This window comes from Entelurus aequoreus, linkage group LG07 (genome assembly GCF_033978785.1).
Source record: "Entelurus aequoreus isolate RoL-2023_Sb linkage group LG07, RoL_Eaeq_v1.1, whole genome shotgun sequence".
In the NCBI taxonomy this organism is placed as follows: Eukaryota; Metazoa; Chordata; class Actinopteri; order Syngnathiformes; family Syngnathidae; genus Entelurus; species Entelurus aequoreus.
This window is the reverse complement of record NC_084737.1, coordinates 21,540,811-21,564,721: the sequence shown is the minus strand read 5'-3', so window position 1 is coordinate 21,564,721 and position 23,911 is coordinate 21,540,811. Positions and strand designations below refer to the sequence as shown.

Here is a 23,911-nt window from a genome sequence, read left to right as displayed (position 1 = left end):
CACAAGCCATTGTTTAGAGATGAACGCATGCCTACTTTACCTGTCCCTATGCACCTGCTTACAAAAGGGATTGTGTTAATCTTAGCTAAACAAATGTCAAAGCCATAACAGATGTTATATGGCATATGGTACTGATATATAGATGTAAAAAATAAACAACCAAATTACAGTATAAATACTGCAAATGACTGCAAAGTTTAGAATACTTTTTAATTACATTTTTCAAAGTAGTCACACTGTAAAGAAAACCGTGGGTATGACAAGAGCCTTAGCTATTAATAGTTTGATTATTCAATCATGTTAATAAAAAGCCTATTTCCATAGGAGGTTCCTGCAACTTTACGTTGTTGTGTTTGTCCTAACCCTTAGGGGACAAAGGCTGACTTGTTTGTCCTTTTAGTAAATATTTGGGTGTTTTTGTTTTTTCTTAAGTTTCTCAATAAACGTCTGACCCAATTGGAATATCTAACATATATTTTTGACGTTGACCCTTTTGAATGTCTTTAAATCAGATAATGTCACAACTTGTATTATAGAATAGAATAGAAAGTACTTTATTGATCCCTGGGGGAAATTCAGCACCACAGTTCGCTCACAATAGACAAGAATAATAATAAATAATATAATATATTATATATATTATATATATAATATATAATATATAAATAATATAAGTATATTCTACATATACTACATATACTCTACATTTAAGTGCAGTCAAGGAACATATGCATTATACATTATGCATTAGTTAACTAGATTAGTAGTATTAATAAATAAATTGTCCATCCATCCATCCATTTTCTAACGCTTGTCCCTTTCAGGGTCGCGGGTGTTTAATACTATTGGAAAACTGTGACATCTTACAGTATTATTAAAAGGCCTTCCAAGGGTTTAAAAAAATACATTAGGACTGAAGTTTGAGCATAAGTAACAAAAAAAATAATGACTCCAAAATTTTTTTACACCTTTCAAAAACTTAAGCACTTTTGTGTCCTGTTTGGCTTTGAAGATAACTAAAATCGAATGTACTCAAAGGGTTAATTGTGTGTATTTGTTTAGATGTGTTTGACATGTAGTCTTAAGATTTCCGAGGCACTGCATACTAGTGTCTGAATCAAACTGAAATCAAGACTTAACTCTTAAAAGTGGTACAAAACAAAACTTATCTCAGTGTTTTTGTCAGGATTTATTGCTTTACATGAATACAAAGAGGAGCATTAATTTTCCAACAATTTTAACTTTTTCAAGTGAACGTGTATAACAAGTCTACAAAAATGGATTCACAGGCATGTGTTGTAAAAATCTAACCTATGAAAAAGGATGCATGGGTTGTGATTCGAGGCGAACATCTGTAACATTTACAGAATGCAAAGCTGAAATGACTTTACTGAAACGGAACTAACACTCTAAAACTGCCAGGTTACAACAAGAAAATTATCAACTTAAGCAGAGTCAATGGTTTAATGTCCAATATACTTTTAGGAATTAGTGCAATGTTAATACACATTTACTCTTGATGTTATGTTTTTCATAGAAAAAAACAATTAAAAGGTGATGCAGACATTATTGATCATTTGGAGACATTCCGTAAATAATTTTTCCTGTCAAAACAACTATGGTTAGAACATTTTGGAAGTGTATGCCAATGATGACGTTATTGAACCCATAAGGGCTAAATGAAATTATCAGGGTCTGATTTTAACATTTGGGGAGGAGCTTAGAAAACAGTAAACGTTCAAAACACTGCCTCCATGATCGCCCAGCGCTAAGGCCAGCTGACGTGGGTCCATTTGCCAGCTGAAACTGAAGGGGAAAAAGTTCCTTCTGTGAGGTCCCTCATTTCTTCTTATCCTGGAGCCCAGAGTTTCACAGTGCTACAGTATCCCTCGGTGTGGTATTATACAGTGTCAACAGTCAGTTGTGCGGTCAGGCTGGTGTTAGTCATTTTGCCCAGGCTCTGTTTCTGTATTTGTGCAATCGGAATTGTCTGCATCGCTCTCTGTTGACAAGTCAAGTGAATTACCAGAAGAGACACTGGGCGGGCAGTCTCCACTCCTGCTGCTGCTGCTGCTGCTGTCCTCAGTGTCTTGCTCGGAGTGTGCATTCTCTTTTAGTGGTCGCTCAGGTTGGTTAAAGTGGACCTCCTCTGTTTTGGCCGCCTCTTTTTCAGGCGATTCTGTCAGTGGGCTGCTGGGCCCTGAAGAAGAGGAATTGAACACGTACTATAATAGGATTTCTTTAAAAAAAAAAAAATCATACTATGAAGCTCCAAACCTAAGTTATTTAATTTATTAAGCTTAAAATTACTTCATATATATTTGTTTTTTCTTCCCCACCAGTGTAATTTAAGGTTTGCACACAGCTTTCGTGTTTAGCAACCCTTAAATGTCATTAAAGTTCTACAGACGACAGGGAAAGAATAACAAAAACAAAAGTCTTTTAAGGAAAACTATTCTCTATTTATTTTGCAAGCAACACAGTTGAGCATCAATTTCTCCAACAGTGTACACCAGGGGTGCACATTATGTCGATCGCGAGCTACCGGTCGATCGCGGAGGGTGTGTCAGTCGATCGCCAGCCAGGCATTAAAAAAATAGACCTAAAAATTAGCAATCATGAATCTTCTCCAAGACGTCACTTTTGTCACTTGATTGACATTGAGACATGAGCGTCCTGTGAGATGATGCTGGCTGCTGCGAGATCATTATTAAGAAAAAAATACCGACAGGAAGGGGAGAAACACTTTTTATTTCAACAAACCTGCTGTCAAAACTCTAAAGACCGACTGCACAGTTCTTATCTTTCCAATAAAAGCTCTGCTTCAACCTGCCTGCGCTAACAAAATAAGAGTTTCAGAAAGCTGGCATGCATAAGCTAGCAAGCTACGGAGTTTGCCGCCAATGTATTTCTTGTAAAGTGTATAAATACGAGTATGGAAGCTGAACAAATAAGATACCAAAAAACAACCACTTTCATGGGGTATTGGACAGAAATGAATACTTTTTGTCTCCTCCATTCAAAAATGTGGATATTATCAGCACTACTGTCTGATTCCAATCAATGCAAGTCATCAGAATAAGGTAATACACCAACTTATATTCTTGTCTTCATGAAAGAAAGGAATCTATATGTGTTAAACATGCTTGTATTATCATTCAACTTGTTAACAAAAACGTCTCTTTCATAAATAAATAAATATAAATTATATATAAATGAATGAGGTAGATCCCCTCGACTTGGTCAATTGAAAAGTAGCTTGCCTGCAGCAAAAGTGTGGTCACCCCTGGTGTACACCAACCAAAGTGACAGTTACCTTGAGTGTGTGCTGTGCCTTGTAAAGTTGTATTTGAACTCACAATTTTATTTCAGTAATACATAGTAGTCGTTAGGTGGCAGTATCGTTCTGCAAACTGCCCTGTCTGTGCAGTTTGTACACATTAAAATAATCTTTCAGGTGTGTTTGAAATCAATTTTGAGACATTTTAGCTAAGAGCAAAATCCATTACTTCTTCTGTGTCAAATGCTTTATAATTATATTTTAGATGTATTACACATATGGTGGTTACTATTGTATGACAGTTAAAATCTTACTTAACACAGTTAGATGTTTTTTTATAATTGTAATGGGAGAATTGTGTTGAAATCAGAGTATGCAAAGTTCTTGAACACTTACCTGGGTCTTCGAGGATGGACTGCGTACCACAAGATGTTTCACTTTTGTTCTTCTGACTGCAAGCGTCTTCGGAAGATTTCATCGCCGATATGTCCTCTGTGCCTTTACAAGAGTATTCCTTGTTTTCACATTTTGTGTCACCCTCCTCATGGTTTTTGTCAACCTTTAGTCTCTTGCTGCTGTGCTTCTCAGCATCAGAGTCCACCTCGTCCTCTTCCTCCTCCTCAGGGTGTTTATGCTTTATCCCGCTGCGTGGAGTTATTTCACCTCCCATGAGTGAAACTTCACTGCTGTAAAAATAAATATGTGAGTCGAGATAAATGTAACATATTTCCTAACGTACAGGCATGTACGTCAAGTATGGGGGTTCATTGGTGTCTTATTACAAAAGTTTTTTTTCCACACTGATTTTGTGTAACTGATTTTTTTTGCTTTTGAAGTTTGTGAACTGATTTTTTTTTAAACATCAAATTTGCAAAATGCGTGTGTTTTAAAATTTAGTGTGTAAGAATTCAGTGTTTAGGATTTCAGTGTTTTGAAATTCAGTGTAGAAAAAAATTGATGCTTCAAAATTCACTTCCAGTGAATTAAGACTAAAGCAATCGATCCTGCCTCAGAACCAGCCACTGAGGTGTCCTGTTTAAAGTCACGTGACACAGATCTTACAAAAAGGCAGGTAATGCAGCACTACATGCGGCGGCCGGGCCATGTAATCTGCTGTATGAAAATTTAAAGCTAAAGACTTTCTACTGTGTATGATTGAGAGGGAGATTTTTGTTCATGTTGATAAAATGTGTTTATTGTAATGTTTTTTCTGTTACTCTTTTAGATAATGTAAAAAGCACATTGAGCTGCCTTGAGTAAGAAATGCGGTATACAAATAAATGTGCCTTTTGTGAACACTTTAAACTGGAGATTGCTGTGCATTAGTGAAAAAATCCTAATATTGCACAAAAAAAGATAAAACTGGATCACATGATGGTACAAACACACAATAACGATTGATACTAAAAACATTATAACAGACCATCTCAAAAACAGAATGAATTTCAAATTTTTTTACTAAACAAAACACTCAATAAGTACATGAAAATACAGAATGTAGGATTTACAATATTAACTATGAAAAATTAAACAGTGAATATTGACAATATATGAACGATGCTCCTCTACTTCCTAGCTGGACCACCTCCTTGATCGACATCTTTAATAATCAAGCAATAACAACAAAGATGCAACAAACATGGCGAAACTAAACTCAAAGTGTAAAAAATATCCACATACTAGATATAATATCACTTTTCTGTGGAACTTTGTTGCGGAAAATATGCCTCCATCTGTCATTCGCGTCTTGGCCTTGTTGCTGTGTAACCCTGCCTACTTTGCTTCATGCCTGGTCTGTATGGAGCTGTTGTGACAAAGTTCCTATGGTTACCATTGTAACCCGTATGTCACTCAAAAGTGCATATTTTAACCTTTGAAATGATTTATTCCAGCGGGCCACATTTAAATGTATATTTTGTTGTACTATGCCCAGGTAGCCCACCCAGGTAACAGCCTTTTTAATGCTGCTTTGCAAAACCTGTGTCACGTGACTACAAGCTCGACACCTCATTGGATGGTTCTGAGACAGTATTGCTTGCTTCTGTCTTAAAGTGAGTATTGCATTTTGAAGCAGCAAATTTTTCTGCACTGAACTTTTTACACTTAATTTTTATGAACACATTTTTTAAACACACACATTTTGCAAATTTTTGTTCAATTAAATTGTTAGCATAATTTGATATAAAAAAATTCAGTTCACAAAAATCAAACACGAAAAATTCAGTTACATAAATCCAGTGTCAAAAAAGCTTTTGTAATAAAGACACAAATTAACCTCCATATCGAGGTGAAACTACGCCAAGCTTGGGACAAAATATCGATATGATGGATTCCTGATTGTACACTGTTTTGATACAACTAGAGCAACCTAAAGTCTTCACACGTCATTACAAATTTTTATGTGATGTGAATTGCTATTGGATTAAAAAAATAAAGTAATTGGAAATACCAGCTTTTAAATCATACATAAAAAATATACAAGAAAAGTGCAGTTTTGTATTTAAGTTATAAATTCTTATAAGTCTTTAACAAGATCTGATAGCTCAGTTACAGCTCTTTTTTATTACCAAATATGTGTTATATGTGTTTTATGTTGCACGATTGCACCAAGAAAAATTCCTAGTTTGTGAACCCGGCAATAAAACTATTCTGATTTTGATTCTGAAATGTTTGTGTTTGTTTCTTCATATTCAGTCTCTCTCAGTTAAAATAAACATTCCATAAAAACACTGACTTTAATTGTCTTTCTCAAAGGGTAAATTAAGAAAAAGATTGTACAAGATTAAATAATAACTTCCAGTGTTTCCCCTACCAATACATTAGGAGGGTTGCCACACCGGCCCAAGAAGTTCATGCTATCTTTAAGGATGTTCCGATCAGGGTTTTATGCTGCCAATTCTGAAACCGATCATCTATGAGTGAGATCAGTCGATACCAATAACATGTATTAACTGTAAATTGTTCCAAATATTTATGGTGAGTACTATTGACAGTTTAACAATATCAGCACAATATTAGTTCCTAGTTTTTTTTATTACTGTGTATTTTTTTTGTTTGGCCAAAAAAAAGTCAATAAAAAAAGTCAATAATATACAATAACTAAACAAAAGCAAAAACTACTATGTACTATTCATTTAAATTATTAGTTTTTTTGTCCTCAAAGTCCTGCTGTGTCCAGGCAATTAATTACCTGAATTTATAAACATAAACAAAAATGACAAAACAATTACTGAGAAATTAAAAATATGTATCTATTTACTCTTGTATCGATTATATACTGATACTACTTCTCTTGACTGCTACAGTGCTGACACAGCGACAGTTGTTGTTATTTTATCCTCTCTCTAGACTCTTTCTGATTCAATGTGGTTCCATCTACACGTCTTAAACTTTACTAAGCACTTATTGCTTACTTAGTAGTTAGCCTAGCTATTAGCATGCCTGCTCCTGGCTTGCTCTCGGTGAGTAACATGTTTCGCCTCATCCTCCAGTGATAATGGTACCTGATATTGATACTTTAGATCAGGGGTCACCAACCTTTTTGAAACCAAGGGCTACTTCTTGGGTACTGATTAATGCGAAGGGCTACCAGTTAGATACACATTTAAATAAATTGCCAGAAGTAGCCAATTTGCTCAATTTACCTTTAACTCTGTTATTATTAATAATTAATTATATTTATCTTTGTGGAAACACTGATCATCTTAATGATTTCTCACAATAAATATATATAGAAACAGATAAATATCAATATGCAACACTTTATTTTCATATTTTCTCTAAGTGCACATTTTTCAAATTGAACATTTTCAAATGATCACTTCTAAGACAGTCTTGTGAAATCACAATATCCCATTTTAACTAGCTAGCCACTAACATTTTTTAACAAATCATGAATTACTTTGCACCATGTTTGTACAAATAATAACTCATGTAAAATACAAAAGTAAACTCTCCAATTTTTAAATCATGTCACACTTTGAACTGGACACCAAATCTGTTATCTGTTTCTTTGTCAGTTAGTGGGAAGCCTGGCATTGCATGCTGTTAACTAGTGTGTTGTACTCTGGTGTGTAACTTGACACTGCAACTCTGAGTGAGTCTTGCAGATGTGCATCAGTGAGGCGTGTTCTGTGTTTGTTCTTGATGAAGTTCATGTCAGAAAAGGCTGATTCACAAAGATAAGATTTTTCCTCATTGTTTGCGGAACCTTCTTAATCTTTTGGACATATTTTCACAGCAATCTGGCCTTAAGCTTAATTATGATAAATGTAAAATGTTAAGGATCGGAAATCTAACGAGAACGTCCTTTCGAATGGAATGCAAAGTGCCTGTTTTGTGGACAGATGGACCAGTTAACATACTTGGTGTTGTTGTCCCAGAAAATCTGGAAGATCTAGGCTCAGTAAATGATGATAATCGACTAAGAAAGCTGGACAAAATTATGCAATTATGGAAAGGGAAATCCCTAACCTTGTATGGTAAAATGTCTATTGCCAACTCGTTAATTATTCCTCAATTTATTTATTTGTTTTTGTCATTACCAGCTCCATCACAAAACTTTTTTAAGATTTATGAGCGGAGGGTCTTCGATTTTGTCTGGAACGGCAAACCAGAAAAGATTAAAAGAAAGGTTTTGTACAAAGAGTATGAATATGGGGGCCTGAAACTTCTCAATCTTGAAGCTATGTGTCTGTGTTTAAAAGCATCAATTGTTCCAAAGATGTATTTAAACATTGAGTGGTACACAAATGTCCTGTTGGACAAAAAACATGTACTGTATCAAAAGAAATTGTATCCTTTTTTACAAGTGATCCCCTCCCAGAGAGTCTGCTGGGAAACATGGTGGGGTTCATAAAGGAAACAATCCACTCATAGTGGTGTTTTCAATTTTATGTGCCAGAAAAAAGAGACGATATTTTGCAGCAGTTAATATGGATGAACTCTAATATTGTAATAGATGGAAAGCCTTTCTTTTGGAAAAATATGTTTGAAAGAGGAATCATTTTTGTCAATGATATTATCAGTGAGAATGGTAAAATTATGAAGTATGATGAATTTAGAGCTATGATGGTGATGCTTGCTCAAGCTTTTCATTTTATCAACTAACTGGAGTAATTGGGAAAAGATGGAAACAAATAATTAATTATGGAACTACTAAATTATTAGTTTGTAAACCTCTAATAAGAAATTCTAGTTGGCAAAAAGGAACTAAAATAAATAGAAAAATATATAATTTTTATTTAATAAAGAAATCTTTGAAGGCTGCCTCATACAACACAAATGGAAAATGGGAGGACTTTTTTGACTGCCCGTTGCCATGGGATGCCATATTCAAACTAATCTATAAAACCACTATCAATGTGCAAAATCGTTATTTTCAAATTAAAAGTATTTATAACTTCTTACCCACAGGGAAAATGTTAAAATTATGGAATATGACAGAGTCAGATGATTGCCGATTTTGTTGTCAGGAACCTGAATCCACCCTGCATTTGTTTTGGTATTGTCATATTGTGTCTTTGTTTTGGGTGGAAGTTGAAAAAATGTGTTTAAGGATTGGTTTGTTTATGAAGCTTAATGTGGTTTCTGTTATTTTAGGAGAGTTCATTGACAATCATGATTTAGTCAATTTAATTATAGTACTCAGTAAAATGTTTATTTTTAAGGCCAAAAACAGATATTCACTTAGTATTACTTTCTTTAAAACATTTATTCAGTATTTTCTAACTTTAGAAAGTTACATGGTTGAAAACGATAATGATGCCAAAAAACATTAAAAAAAAGATGAGAAGTCCTCAAAGGCTTATTTTGAAAGTATAATTATGTTTATAGATTATATGACATCTGTTGTTGTGTTCCCTAATTTGAGTGACCTGGACATAATCTGGACTGTACATAAATGCTTATTTTGAAAATGTAATTTTGTTTATAAATTATATGCAATCTGTTGTGTTCCCTAATTTTTTTCTGTGTACATGAATGAAGGTGTGTGTTGCTGAGTCCTACTTGGACATTATCTGGACTGGGCCTGGTTTAAAAAACCCTTTAAACAAATCTAATTTCATTGACAACCTGGTCTGTTGAAGATAAGGCCCTTTTTTTAAAAATAAAATAAAAAAAGATAAATAAATAAAAAAACATTTTCTTGGATAAAAAAAGAAAGTAAAACAATATAAAAATAATTACATAAAAAATAGTAATTAATGAAAATGTTAGTGGACCAGCAGCCTATACAATCATGTGTGCTTCAGGGACTGTGTCCCTTGCAGATGTGTTGTCTATGTTGTGGGAACCAGAATATTGGTAGCAGAAAGAAATAACCCCTTTTGTGTGAGTGGGTGTGGATGAGTGTGCATGGGGGAGGTTGTTTGTGTTGATGCATTGATTGAAAGTGTATCTTGTGTTTTTTCTATGTAGATTTAATTTAAAAAAAAATTTAAAAAAAAAAAAATAATAATTTTTTTTTTTTTTTTTTTTTAGAACAGGCCCGCGGGCGACTCATCTGGTCCTTACGGGCGACCTGGTGCCCGCGGGCACCACATTGGTGACCCCTGCTTTAGATACTAACAAATGCAGGTTTTTTTAGCCGTAATGGAGGTAATTGGGCTCATAAGGCTCATAATTAGCTACTGGCCGCTTGTCACATACTTGTTAACATAAATGGGTGGCCGATTGATTGGCACATCCCTAGCTATTTCAATTTTACTTTTTTATTTTTGTCTATAGCTACACTTAAGGGGGCCGTTTGCACCATTTTCACAGTAAAATTTTTCAAAGCAAAAAATACAGCATGATCACCATTGGCTATCTTATGTTATCATTAGTGGTTTAACAGAACTATTTTGTTTTAAAATTGTCTATATTTTTCACAATTACTAAGTTAATTTTTTTTTTTAAACATTTTACCCGCCCGAACAAAATAATGGGTGTTTACGGTCATTCACCCTGTCTCGTCAACATGTATGCGCAGGGAGGACGTGCACACACACAAAAGCAATCCAAGACAAGCAACTAACAATTTGCAGTTATGTTGTTGTTATGACAGAATATACATTCAATAACAGCTAACACTAGCTTTCCAAATCACTATCATTAGCTAACAACACCCAAAGTTAATACACGTGCACATGTTACGTGGTTGGTACTTCATCAAGGGCGGCAGGACATACGAGCAATATGCTGTAGTATTTGAACACATAGCATGCAATAATTATAAATGAATGTTGCGTTTTTGAACCGCGTCGATCTCGTCACAGCAGTAATAGCGCTAGCATGTCATCTGTTGTAAATACAAGAGGTACTAACTCACCGCCTATAATGTTAGTGCTATTAACTGTTAAATTTAAATGAATGCCTTCTCATTTAGATGAGCAAGACGAGAGACAGATTCTCATTGGCTCCGTGGTGGGCAGAAAGTACTAGCTCCATATTCATGTCTGCCGCCCAGCGCTATAGCGTCTCCTTTTATCGCAACAGGTAACTTACAAGCAGTGACTAAGTTTGTGGTTTAAAGTACCAGTAGAGTGGGGAAAAAAAGTTACCTTTACATGCTTAATTATTTTTCATTGTATCCATTGAACCATATCTAATTGTATTTACAATGCGCAAAGTATGTGCAAATACACAAAATGCCACAAATTCAGTCAGCCATTTTGAATATTGCGCTCTGAATACCGTATTTTTCGGACTATAAGTCGCAGTTTTTTTTCATAGTTTGGCCGGGGGTGCGACTTATACTCAGGAGCGACTTATGTGTGAAATGATTAACACATTACCGTAAAATATCAAATAATATTATTTAGTTCATTCACGTAAAAGACTAGACGTATAAGATTTCATCGGATTTAGCGATTAGGAGTGACAGATTGTTTGGTAAACGTATAGCATGTTCTATATGTTATAGTTATTTGAATGACTCTTACCATAATATGTTACGTTAACATACCAGGCACGTTCTCAGTTGGTTATTTATGCGTCATATAACGTACACTTATTCAGCCTGTTGTTCACTATTCTTTATTTATTTTCAATTGCCTTTCAATTGTCTATTCTTGGTGTTGGGTTTTATCAAATAAATTTCCCCCAAAAATGCGACTTATACTCCAGTGCGACTTATATATGTTTTTTTCGTTCTTTATTATGCGTTTTTGGCCGGTGCGACTTATACTTTGGAGCGACTTATACTCCGAAAAATACGGTACCTTCGGCTATTTACGGAGATAGACGTCACTGTAGTAACGCTTCTGCACTCTGACCATAGTATCAGATCAGTCATACTGGAAATACGCCAAAAATAGACAGAGAATTGCTATCTATCATTCACAATCCTTATATAAGACATGTACACATATGTCTTTGTTTTTTTATGCATTCTAAGTCGTAAATAAATAATCAACAAAAAGTCTGCTAATAATGGAGTCTACGGCTCTCTATTTCACCCACAAAACTCTCTAAATAACCATTCCAACCCTGCAAACAATACCGTACTCTATTTACCTCTCGTGACCTAAATATCAATCAAATATTAGTAATGTTGTTATTATAAGCGCTAACGCAGACAAAGTATTTTTAGCATTGATAACCGAGCGCTAACTATCGTTTATGCTGTACTGGGCTCAATTAGAGACTTTAATGTAATTATAAAATGAAACTGAAAATGGCAGTAATGCAAACTGCCGTAAAACTGTAAAGAAGAATCTTATGCAACACTGAGCAACACGATGTCTTGTTTGTTGCCGTTTCTGCTCCTGCATCATCGCGTCTCGGCTTGTCAATGTTATTCTAGATTATGCCTCTCATCTGAATATTACAAGGATTTAGCCATGAATTAAAAGTTTTTCATCCATGACATTCAGTTAACACGCGGAGAAGGACACAAACACACTACAACAGAAGACACTGTCAACTCTGCAGCAACTTTTTTAACGCTTTGTTGTGTGGATTAAAATACATTTTTCATCTAAACGGGGAGATATGGATATCCTATCAGTCGTCATCACAGTGAAAGCAGACATCGTACAGTAAGCTATCGTTTTATTATGTTGGTAGTTTGTATTTCCTGTTTAGCACTTAGCAATACTGCTACATGATGCTTAGTGTTTCACTAAAGGTAGATCTGTTTAGCACAGCTTCTAAAATTTGTAGCTCACCCTCCTTGTATTCAGGATAAAAGTATAAGGACCGTCATTTGTCCAGAAGTAATTGTTATTGGCTCCCACAGAGTCTGTATGATTAGCATTGATGTTGTTGTTGTTGATGTTGATGGGATCTGCGATTCCTACCTTTATGTCTCTCGACCACGTGACTGGCTAGCTTATTCTCTCTCAAAATGGCTCGGGAATCTCTGAGATTGATACTATTTTGATCATATATATTTACTCGCAAACTTCATAAGTCTTTCGGTGTCATACATCAGATATACCTGCATATGATAATAGCTTCAATATAGAAGGAACTTGTTTTTATACTCTACTGGTATGTTAAAGCTTGCACTCATTTGCCACAGTGCCACTTATTTTCAAAAAGTTAATTTTCCAATTGTAGTCGGCGAAAGGTTGCATGTTTTTCTGCAACCACATTTTCACTTAGTAATTTCCATTATTCAGGTGAAACTCATGAAATTAGAATATCATGTAAGTTAATTCATGTCAGCAGTTTAACTTCAAATGTGAAACTAATATGTGATATTATCTCATTGCATTCAAAGTGAGATATGTCAAGCTTGTATTTATTATAACTGATCATCATGGCTTACAGTTTTTGAAGACCCCCCATTTTCTGAGATTTTCAATTTAAGGTTTTCATAAACTGTAAGCCATAATCATCAAAATTAAATCAAAAGAAGGCTTGCAATATCTTGTGTTGCATGTTATATATATTATAGTTTCATCTTGTAAATCTAAACAATCCATTGTAATATTTTAAATGTCACCAATATATTGTCTAGGGAGATGACAAAAAATTACTAAATATTAAAAAAAAAAATTCAAATATATGTTACATTCTTGAGTATTTCCCACGTTTTATTTTTTAAAATTCTACAGGAGAATATTTATTTAAAATGTGATTTTTTTCAATGCTATGTACCTCTTAAGACCTTACTGTTAGCTTTGTAAAGTCATGTTAGATCTAAACTAAACACAATTGATGCTAATCTACCTTTTTGCTTTCTTTTTTTTACCAAATAAAAATCGATAAGAGAACCGTTATAGAACCAAATCGTTCGTTAAGCAGAATCGAAAGTGGAATTGGAACCAGAAAAATATTATCAATTCCCATCCCGAGTCAATAGTTCCAGAAGCCATAAGAGGGTGGGATTTACGGTGTAAAATACAAATCATTTTGCCACATCTAGTGTGTGTGTTACAATCATTGGTACTTTAACTTAACTTTATTGGAAAACTATTAGCGCCCTCTAGGCATCTGTGTAAATGTTGCAAACAGCCCCTTCAAGTAATTTAAGGATACCTTCTCATATATAGAAAAGGTCTAGACATGTTCCTTATATGAAACAAACTTTTACCGTTTTTCATCCACAAACAAACAAAAACAAAACAAAGTGTCTGTCTGCAGAGGTTTTTTTTATATATACACCGGTACTATTGTGTAAGGCTGAAACGACGCGTCGACGTAGTTGACGTCATCGGTTACGTAAATACGTCGACGCCGTTTTTGTGCGTCGACGCGTCGCATATTTACGTCACACTACAGTCATGGCGAAGCGCAAAGCAGACTTTCAAAGCAGACGATCAAAGCAGACGATGCGAGCGGTGCGAGCGAGGGGGAAAAAGCACGCCAAAAGTCGTCAAAAGTGTGGGAGTATTTCAATAAACGGCCTAATAATGTTGTTGTATGCACACTGTGTCGAGCGGAAATGGCCTATCATAGCAGCACAACGGCTATGAACGAACATTTGAAAAGAAAACCATCAACCATCAACTAGTCAATCGTCCGCGCGAGCATACGTTGTCATCATTACACAAAAACATGAATGTGTCATTTGTATCTGCTAGGGGTGTAACGGTACGTGTTTTGTAAGGCTGAAACGAGACGTCGACATAGTCGACGTCATCGGTTACGTAAATACGTCGACGCCGTTTTTGTGCGTCGACGCGTCGCATATTTACGTCGCACTACTGTCACGGCGAAGCGCAAAGCAGACGATCAAAGCAGACGATCCGCGCGAGCATACGTTGTCATCATTACACAAAAACATGAATGTGTCATTTGTATCTGCTAGGGGTGTAACGGTACGTGTTTTGTATTGAACCGTTTCGGTACGGGGCTTTCGGTTCGGTACGGGGGTGTACCGAACGAGTTTCTAAGCTAAAGCTAAAGCCTTAACAAGCTGCATTGCTCCTTCTGCCTCTGTCTCAGCACGCAGCATTGTCCCACCCACACAACCATCTGATTGGTACACACATAGCATTACCAGCCAATCATATTCAGAGCGCATGTAGTCAGCGCTTCAGCGTGGAGTAGATAGGTGTTTAGCAGGTGAGCATCAGGCAGCGGACTCTCCCCAAATGATAATAAACACCTCCCAGTCAACTACTAGTAACATCACTATGAGCCTGTTGACCTTCTAGAAATATAAACTGCAGCTCAGCTCACTCGCAGTCCTGGCTTGAGGTGAAGGCTAATTACCTCTCAGTTCCAGCCACATCAACCCCTTTTGAGCGCCTATTTTCAGCTGCTGGGAATATTGTAAACATGAAAAGAAGCAGAGCATGTACACATGCTAACCTTTCTTCATTACAACTGTTAGTCACTCACTGGAATGAGTAGAATTGGTTATTGTGTACTGTGTTGGACTGGATGTTTATTTTGCACATTTTAAAAGCAATACTTAATGTTTACAGTGCTCCAGAATATTTAGATTGGCACTTTTTTGTATTGGATGTTTATCTTTATTTTTGCACATTTTAGCAAATAAGCAATACTTTCACTTTTGTTGAAATGTTTACACTGTTACAGAATATTTCGTTTTGCACTTTTTTGTATTGGATGTTTATCTTTATTTTTGCACATTTTAAAGCAAAATAAGCAATACTTTTACTTTTGAAATGCTTATACTATTGCAGAATATTAAGACTTGCACTGGATGTTGACTTTTATATTTGCACATTAAAAAGCAAATAAGCTACTTTTAATTTTGTTAAATGTTAAAAGTTTTAAATGTTTACATTGTTACAGAATATTTAGTCATGTTGTTGTCAATGTTGACTGAGTGGCCATACTTCTTTTTTTTTGTAAATAAAAGCCATGCCTTTTGAAAAAACGGGCCTACATTTATTTTTTCATCTTCATTTTGAATAAAAAAATAATCGGTAAAAGGAAAAATAATCTATAGATTAATCGAAAAAAAAAGCATCTATAGATTAACCGATTAATCGAAAAAAATCTAGATTAATCGATAGAAAAATAATCGTTAGCTGCAGCCTTAGTGTTTTGTATTGAACCGTTTCGGTACGGGGCATTCGGTTCGGTACGGGGGTGTACCGAACGAGTTTCTAAGCTAAAGCTAAAGTCTTAACAAGCTGCTTTGCTCCTTCTGCCTCTGTCTCAGCACGCAGCATTGTCCCACCCACACAACCATCTGATTGGTACACACAAAGCATTATCAGCCAATCAGCAGTGCGTATTCAAAACGTTACCAGCCAATCAGCAGTGCGTATTCAGAGCGCATGTAGTCAGCGCTTCAGCGTCGAGCAGATAGGTGTTTAGCAGGTGAGCATCAGGCAGCGGACTCTCCCCAAATGATAATAAACACCTCCCACTCAACTACTAGTAACATCACTATGAGCCCGTTGACCTTCTAGGAATATAAACTGCAGCTCAGCTCACTCTGAGTCCTGGCTTGAGGTGAAGGCTTATTACCTCTCAGTTCCAGCCACATCGACCCCTTCTGAGCGCCTATTTTCAGCTGCTGGGAATATTGTAAACAAGAAAAGAACCAGAGCATGTAGACATGCTAACCTTTCTTCATTACAACTGTTAGACACTCACTGGAATGAGTAGAATTGGTTATTGTCTACTGTGTTGGACTGGATGTTTATTTTGCACATTTTAAAAGCAATACTTAATGTTTACAGTGCTCCAGAATATTTAGATTGGCACTTTTTTGTGTTGGATGGTTATCTTTATTTTTGCACATTTTAGCGAATAAGCAATACCGGTACTTTCACTTTTGTTGAAATGTTTAGACTGTTGTTACAGAATATTTCGTTTTGCACTTTTTTGTATTGGATGTTTATCTTTATTTTTGCACATTTTAAAGCAAAATAAGCAATACTTTTACTTTTGAAATGCTTATACTATTGCAGAATATTAAGATTTGCACTGGATGTTGACTTTTATATTTGCGCATTAAAAAGCAAATAAGCTACTTTTAATTTTGTTAAATGTTAAAAGTTTTAAATGTTTACAATGTTACAGAATATTTAGTCATGTTGTTGTCAATGTTGACTGAGTGGCCATACTTCTTTTTTTTGTAAATAAAAGCCATGCCTTTTGAAAAAACTGGCCTACATTTATTTTTTCATCTTCATTTTGAATAAAAAAAATAATCGGTAAAAGGAAAAATAATCTATAGATCAATCGAAAAAAAAAATCTATAGATTAACCAATTAATCGAAAAAAAAAAAAATCTATAGATTAATCGATAGAAAAATAATCGTTAGCTGCAGCCTTACTATTGTGCTTGTTACTTCAACAGCAGGGATACATTTTTTAGTACATGTTACATCAGAACAGTGGAATCTTTGCAGACACAAACAAAAAGTCTGAATAAAATATAAAAATATAAAAATGCCTTTTCTGAATAAATTAGTGGGTGTGTTGATTCTCCCAGTCGGGACCAATACAGTCACATAGACCAGTGGTTACCAACCTTTTTGTAACTGCGGACCGGTTAACACTTGAAAATTTGTCCCACGGACCGGGAGGGGGGTATGGTATTTTTTTTTTTTTTTTGTCATAAAAAAATACAATCATGTGTGCTTACGGACTGTATCCCTGCAGACTGTATTGATCTATATTGATATATAATGTAGGAACCAGAAATATTAATAACAGAAAGAAACAACCCTTTTGTGCGAATGAGTGTGAATGCGTGTGAATGAGTGTAAATGAGTGTAAATGGGGGGAGGGAGGTTTTTTGGGTTGGTGCACTAATTGTAAGTGTATCTTGTGTTTTTATGTTGATTTAATAAAAAATAAAATATATATTTATATATATATTATTTTTTTTCTTTTTTATGTCTTGTGCGGTCCGGTACCAATCGATCCACGGACCGGTACCGAGCCGCGGCCGGGTGGTTGGGGACCACTGACATAAACGATGTCTGAGTGCCTGCAAGTTCGCATTCGGGGCGGATTACTGGTGAGCTGCAGCAGATAGTAAAACTAAAGTTGCTGCTCCTTATAAATTTTGTGTTTCAACTTCTATGCTAGTGTTAGTCATATTTCTTTATTTTGTTCTTCTAGGCTGCAATTCCAGCTGGGTAAGGGGAAGAGGCACAACACGATTGAACATTAATTACGTCGTGAGGAGACTGACTTTCACGACGGTGGAACGAGATGGTTGCGCACACGGACACACTTTCACACAAAAGGTACACTAACACACACATTCACAGACACGCATAGGATCACGGTCAATAATAGTGGATTGTTCCATGCAGGATTATACCAAGCATCGTGGCTTCCCTGTTGTGGTAACTTCTAACAGACATGTCCGCCATATTTAATCAAGGAAATATGCAGACAGTTGATCACCGTGATCTAACTCAAATTAATCATGTAATCGCCCAGAATGATAATTCTCATTATCAAAAAATATTTTGTCGTTTTTTATATTGTTTACGAACTCAGAAAAAGTCCTTGGACACAGGAGGGCTTGAAGGGCAAAAAACAAATTATTTAAATCAGAGCAACAGTAGGAAATAATTTAATTTATATTGGTACAATGAAATCCAATCTAGTTTTTGTGTCTGATTATAAATGTGATGAAAAATGTGGCTTATACCACATATTTGTTTTATTAGTTTCATATTTTATCTTTAATTGCTGACATTAACAGACTTTTGCATGATATTCAAATGTTTTGAGTTTCACCTGTAATATGTTGTGATATATATCGTTATCGCAGAAGGCTACAATATATATTGTAATATAGATTTTAGGCCATATCGCCTTTCACTAACATCCTACCTGATGCGGTGCTCCGCCTCTTCCTCTTCCATGGGTTCTGACTCCTTGCTGACTTCACACTCAGGTAGCCCATTGGTGGAAAGTGATGGCGATAATGAAAGCTTTGGCCTGTTGAGCAGTTTTGGCGTGCCTGGTCCATTTACATTTCGACTGCAAAAGAAAAAGCAATTATTACACATGGAGAAGTATGAAATGATTTCACAAATAGCGACCAATTGTTCATATTGCTACTATATGGAGGACGTTTTGGAGCTTCTATTAATGGCTCCCACCTGTCTGAGCATAGAGAAGAGTTGCCAGGAAACATCACTCCATTCATTCTGGTTGAACTGGATGCCCTATGTTTCCTTTAAATGTCAAAGGAACAAAACAATTGTCAGTTTAGCCACAAATGCTCAACAGAAATGTGATGCACGAAAGCTGATGTACTTACTCTGATGTAGAGTACACACAGCTTACCACCATTACATTCTGTAAATTAGAGGAGAAAAAGGAACCTTAATACACATCTACTTATCAATGATACCTGCACTGAAACCAACCTTTTCAATACCCCTGAGAAACTTGTCTGTTCCAGAATAGTTTCTCTTGGGGTCAGTGAGCAGTTCACACAGACGCTGAATGGTGAATGGGATTCTGGGAAAGTTACCAAGAGATATGTTTAGAAAGAAAAAAAAAGTCACAACCTCTAACCCAGGGATGTCAAACATGCGGCCTGGCCCGCTCACCAGTTTAATCCGGCCCGCGAGATGGATTTGATAGGTGTAAAAATTTGCTTCATTTTTAAATGAAATAAACTGCTGTTCTCAATGTGTCCACTGGATGTCGCAAATCAATTCTGTTAGGTACACAGTAAAGCGGGTCTGCGCTCCTCCCCCTCTACCCAACATAAAAACCTGCTTTGAACAAATCGTGCTTTGGCACCCTCATTTTCCACAAAATGTCTCTGTTAAAAAAGAGAAAAGTGGACGCAGAGTGTTCCAAGAAAAAATATCATTCTCCTATTTATGGAAGTGGATGGGAAACCACATATCTTCATGAGCAAGTTTTCTCTTTAATGAACACCAATCAAACAAAGCTAAGCTCAAGGCTCACACACAAGCACTTGAATTACATCCTGAAATGGTCTGCCACTCAAGATGTGACACCTGATAAAGATGCCTTTGTGAAAGCTAAAACATGCCAGGTTTCAAGACTAAAATAAACAATTGGAAACCTTACTTAAAACGCTGCATGAGACACTGCACCTCGATATAGTTCTGTGAAAACGATTGTCTTGTGTGGAAATTTAAAGAAAGTGAACGATGTGTGATTTACTGCAATACTGTCAGTCTTTTAAGTTAATACGTTTGGTTTGTTGAAATTGTTTATGCATTGCACAGCTTTTATTTTTCTATCAATACACAGTGATGCCTACGAGGCAGGGAGAAACTGAACCGATCTTGACTAGATTCTATCATTGTATGGTTTGTTAAGTTTGCACAGGATTATACGTGGAAACGACAAATGGTGTATTTGATACCTAGAAGAGTTTTTATTTATTATTTATTTAGTATTGTGTTCAATCCCAGATAGACACTGACTTACAGTTTAATGGCTTTGTAGATACATGGGACAAAGTCTAAGTTGATTGTATTCTTGATTTTTTTCCCTGAGAATTATCAACTAACTTGAAGTGTTTTGTGAAGAGGGTTACCGGTATTTGTGATATGTACATTTTCAGAATGTGCTTGTTCTATTTTGGCCAAAAGCAAAACAAAAAAACAATCTGAAGTTGTTGTAGTTGTATTTCTAGGTTATTATGCCAAGATTTTGAGCTAAAATGAGTTTGACACCCATGGTCTAATCTCCATCATCGAAACAGGATGTAAATGTCGCCAAACCTGTATGCACAAACATACACACTGCACTTGTCTCGTTAGTCACACATACAGTGTTAAAAGTATAATAATGATCTTGTTAAAAACGGGTTTACATTTGACTGAATGAGATAGGCTCCAGCTTCCCCGACAAGCGGTAGAAAATGGATGGATGGATGAATGTGCTATTTAAAATAGTTTTTTGTGGATACATAAGACGTACTAGTGGTGCTTTGGACAAAACTTTGCATAGATTGTGTTTTACAGACCATCTTCAAGCCGCTTTCTGACTTTCTCTTCAGAATGCGCCATTTTGTGGGTGGTCTTATTTACATGTCGAAGCCCTCATCCAGGCCAAGTCCCCTTTTCGACTGAGTCTTCTGCATGTCCGCCATTATGTAATTTTTAGCGCTTCAGTACGGAGTTAGAATGATATGCTACTTTTTGTTAGAAATGGCAACAGTGTAGGATTTTAACATGCATGTGCATTTACGAGCCATTCTGCCCCACAGCAAAAAGATAGAGAAGGAAAAAAGGAGCTTATTGACTATACAACTGAATAAAAATGGCAGACTCACTCAAAGCTCTTCCGGTAAACCTCGACCATATATGGAGCTATCTGCTAATGTAACTAAGGTCAAATATGTCACGATCGTCTCAAATTTGGAAGAAAGCAAGATCGTTGTATTATTATAATCGCCATGCCTCCATGGTTTGATGTCACATTTCCGTGACTTATGAGGTCCCAAATACACAAAAATAGGTACCAACAGGTAAGAAAAGTTGGTTTTGCATAATAGTAACCCTGCTATGCTCTATCATGAAAAACTAAATGTTCTTACCTGTTGGTTGGTATCTGTTTTTGTGTATTTGGGATATGCATAAGTCCCGAAAATTTGAAATCAAACCAGGGAGACATTGCAAAGATATTCATAAAAAAAATATTGCCTTCCTTCATACTTCATCCAAACCAGCTGTTTGGAACAGTCAGCAAATTAGCCATGTATGGTATAAATGTACCCAGAGTGCCTTGCGCACATCTAATATTGTATTCTGCGCTGCAGTCAATAAGCTCCTTCTTTTTCGCTATCCTCAAGAGGTGGGAATCTTTGGGCACCTCGCGATTCGATTATGATTTAGGAACTATGATTCCATTAAAAAACGATTATTGATGGATCAATAATTTCTACATATTGATGCAGTTTAACATTTCTTTTCGTTTCACCATATAAGCGATCATCATTTGCAACTTTAAAAAACAGTGCATTTGTATTAAAAAACAGTATTTCTCACATTTACTAAATTAATGGAAATGTGTGCAAAACTGGTACATAAATGCCATAAAATAAAGGAGCTGGTCAGCTCTCACAGTGAGGTGGCTCGCTGCAGTCAGCCAAATTTTAGAACTGTCTGCATTACTTTATTTATAATAAATACACCGAATATCGATTATTGACAATTGCTAATCGATTTTGTAATCGTCTATGTCCGAATTGCAATGCATCTAAACATTTATTATTTCCCCCACCTCTAGGGCAGACTGTCTCGTACATGCACATGCATCCTCCGCTTTTGCCATTTCTAATACAAAGTAGTGTGTAGTTCTAAATTATATCTGTCGGTGGACTTGATATAGAAGCGCTAAAAACTACAACAGGGCTGACGGGGAAAAGGCGCAGTTGAAGTGGAGGCACGTGAATAAGACCACCTACAAAACGGCTCATCCTGAAGAGACGGTCAGAAAGCAGCTTGAAGATGGTCTGTAAAACATAATCTATGCAAAATTTTGACCAAAGAACCACCATTACATGTTATGTAGACCAGTGTTTTTCAACCACTGGGCCGCACACTAGTGTGCCGTGAGATACAGTCTGGTGTGCCGTGGGAGATGATGTAATTTCACCTATTTGTAATACTCGACAACAGCGGGAGGCAGCGTGCAGGTAAAATGGTATCTAATGCTTAAACCTTGTTTTGTCATAAAAAAATACAATCATGTGTGCTTACGGACTGTATCCCTGCAGATTGTATTGATCTATATTGATATATAATGTAAGAACCAGAAATATTAATAACAGAAAGAAACAACCCTTTTGTGCGAATGAGTGTGAATGAGTGTAAATGGGGAGGGAGGTTTTTTGGGTTGGTGCACTAATTGTAAGTGTATCTTGTGTTTTTTATGTTGATTTAATAAAAAAAATTAAAAAAAATAAATCATTATTTTTTTTTTTTAATTTCATTTCTTGTGCGGCCCAGTACCAATTAATCCACGGACCGGTACCGGGCCATGGCCCGGTGGTTGGGGACCACTGATGTAGACCACAAGGAGGTATTTTAAATTTAGAAAAAAAACATAATATGAACCCTGTAAGTAATAATCGTTTTAGGTGGAATCACAGGACCATAAAATAAAAATATACCGTATAGCCTGTCACATGTTACACTTGGGTGTAACATACAATAATGGCAATCATCCGGCAGCCTCACTCACCCATTGTAGCTGTCAACAATTTTTAAGATCCTGTTCTTCATCTCCTCGAAAGGAATGTGTTCTACATTGGGATTGTGTGGGTTTCTCTGCTCCGGCGTGGATGTATGAAAATCATCTATGACCTTCTCTAATTTAAACATGAAGTAGGATTTGAACTGTGACCATGGGATCCTAGGAGAGATCAGAACAGATTTGCTCCGGTGAAGAATGCACAAGAATAATGGCAAGCTGGACTAGCTGGCCGATTGTTTACACAACTGAAACTAAATGTGTCAAACTGTCAACATTAAATTAGTGTTGGTCGTAGTAACTCACATTGATTCCCCCGTCTTGGCAACTTGACACATGAATTGCTCCAACACGGGCATGGCATCCCTTTTCGCTTTCTTCTCAAAATCTGCAAATTACAATATTAGAAAATGTTATAATTCTAACTGAAGCCCACAATACTCTTACTGGATGTTCAGCTAGGACACAATCAGTGCGAATAAAAATAGCTGAAATGCTTGTTTGCGGCAACTGGTGGTCTTACACTATGATCTGGCCAAGATGAGTCGACTGGCAGGGTTAAAAACAAGTAAACGTCACACCATAACATCGTCACACACCTATTGCAAACACTAGCGGTTCAATTGAAAGTTGTTGCATTGGTAGCGTGCATATCTGTTATTATAATTTGCACAACCATTTGCTGTCAAGTCTCCAATAATTCGTCTGACACATAATAAGGGGGAGTCAACTTGCTGGGTGTGAATAGTGCACAGTGCACTTGCTGCCTGCTTGTAAGCTAAGTTGCGATCACGTAGTTAGCAACCATTAGCGCGTCCGTTGAACGTATCAAAATAAATGTAAAAAAAAAAATCTCACGAATGCATCATCATCACGTATTTGTAGGAACTGGAAAGTTTGCCTTGAAACGCTTTCGACAAGGCTTCGGCGTCCATCGCTGCCTCCGCTCACAGGAAGGAAATACTTGCTAGTTAGCAATAGCAAGTAGCAACGCAACAAAGCTGGCCTAGGTGAAGACTGCGCATGTCCGCAGTGACGTCATACATTTACGGAAGT

At 36.2% G+C, this 23,911-nt stretch overlaps 1 protein-coding gene across 5 annotated transcripts; it reads right to left on the bottom strand.

The window, feature by feature from the left end:
- Window positions 1–1,157: 1,157 nt before the first annotated feature.
- On the bottom strand, window positions 1,158–23,909 carry LOC133653506 (serine/threonine-protein phosphatase 4 regulatory subunit 2-like). 5 transcript variants are annotated; one of them, XM_062052853.1, is made up of 9 exons: window positions 23,455–23,701; window positions 23,162–23,243; window positions 22,847–23,017; window positions 19,039–19,132; window positions 18,930–18,967; window positions 18,769–18,843; window positions 18,497–18,646; window positions 3,677–3,963; window positions 1,158–2,200 (listed from the first exon to the last, which is right to left on the bottom strand). In XM_062052853.1, exons 1-9 carry the CDS (start codon window positions 23,492–23,494, stop codon window positions 1,941–1,943), a joined length of 1,197 nt encoding a protein of 398 aa, XP_061908837.1. In that variant the 5' UTR covers window positions 23,495–23,701; the 3' UTR covers window positions 1,158–1,940. The 5 variants fall into 5 exon arrangements, with proteins under 5 accessions (XP_061908837.1, XP_061908838.1, XP_061908839.1 ...); XM_062052854.1 differs by lacking the exon at window positions 23,455–23,701 and adding an exon at window positions 23,757–23,909 and having other exon boundaries at window positions 1,159–2,200; window positions 3,677–3,966; XM_062052855.1 differs by lacking the exon at window positions 23,455–23,701 and adding an exon at window positions 23,714–23,861 and having other exon boundaries at window positions 1,159–2,200; window positions 3,677–3,966.
- Between the last annotated feature and the right edge of the window lie 2 nt (window positions 23,910–23,911).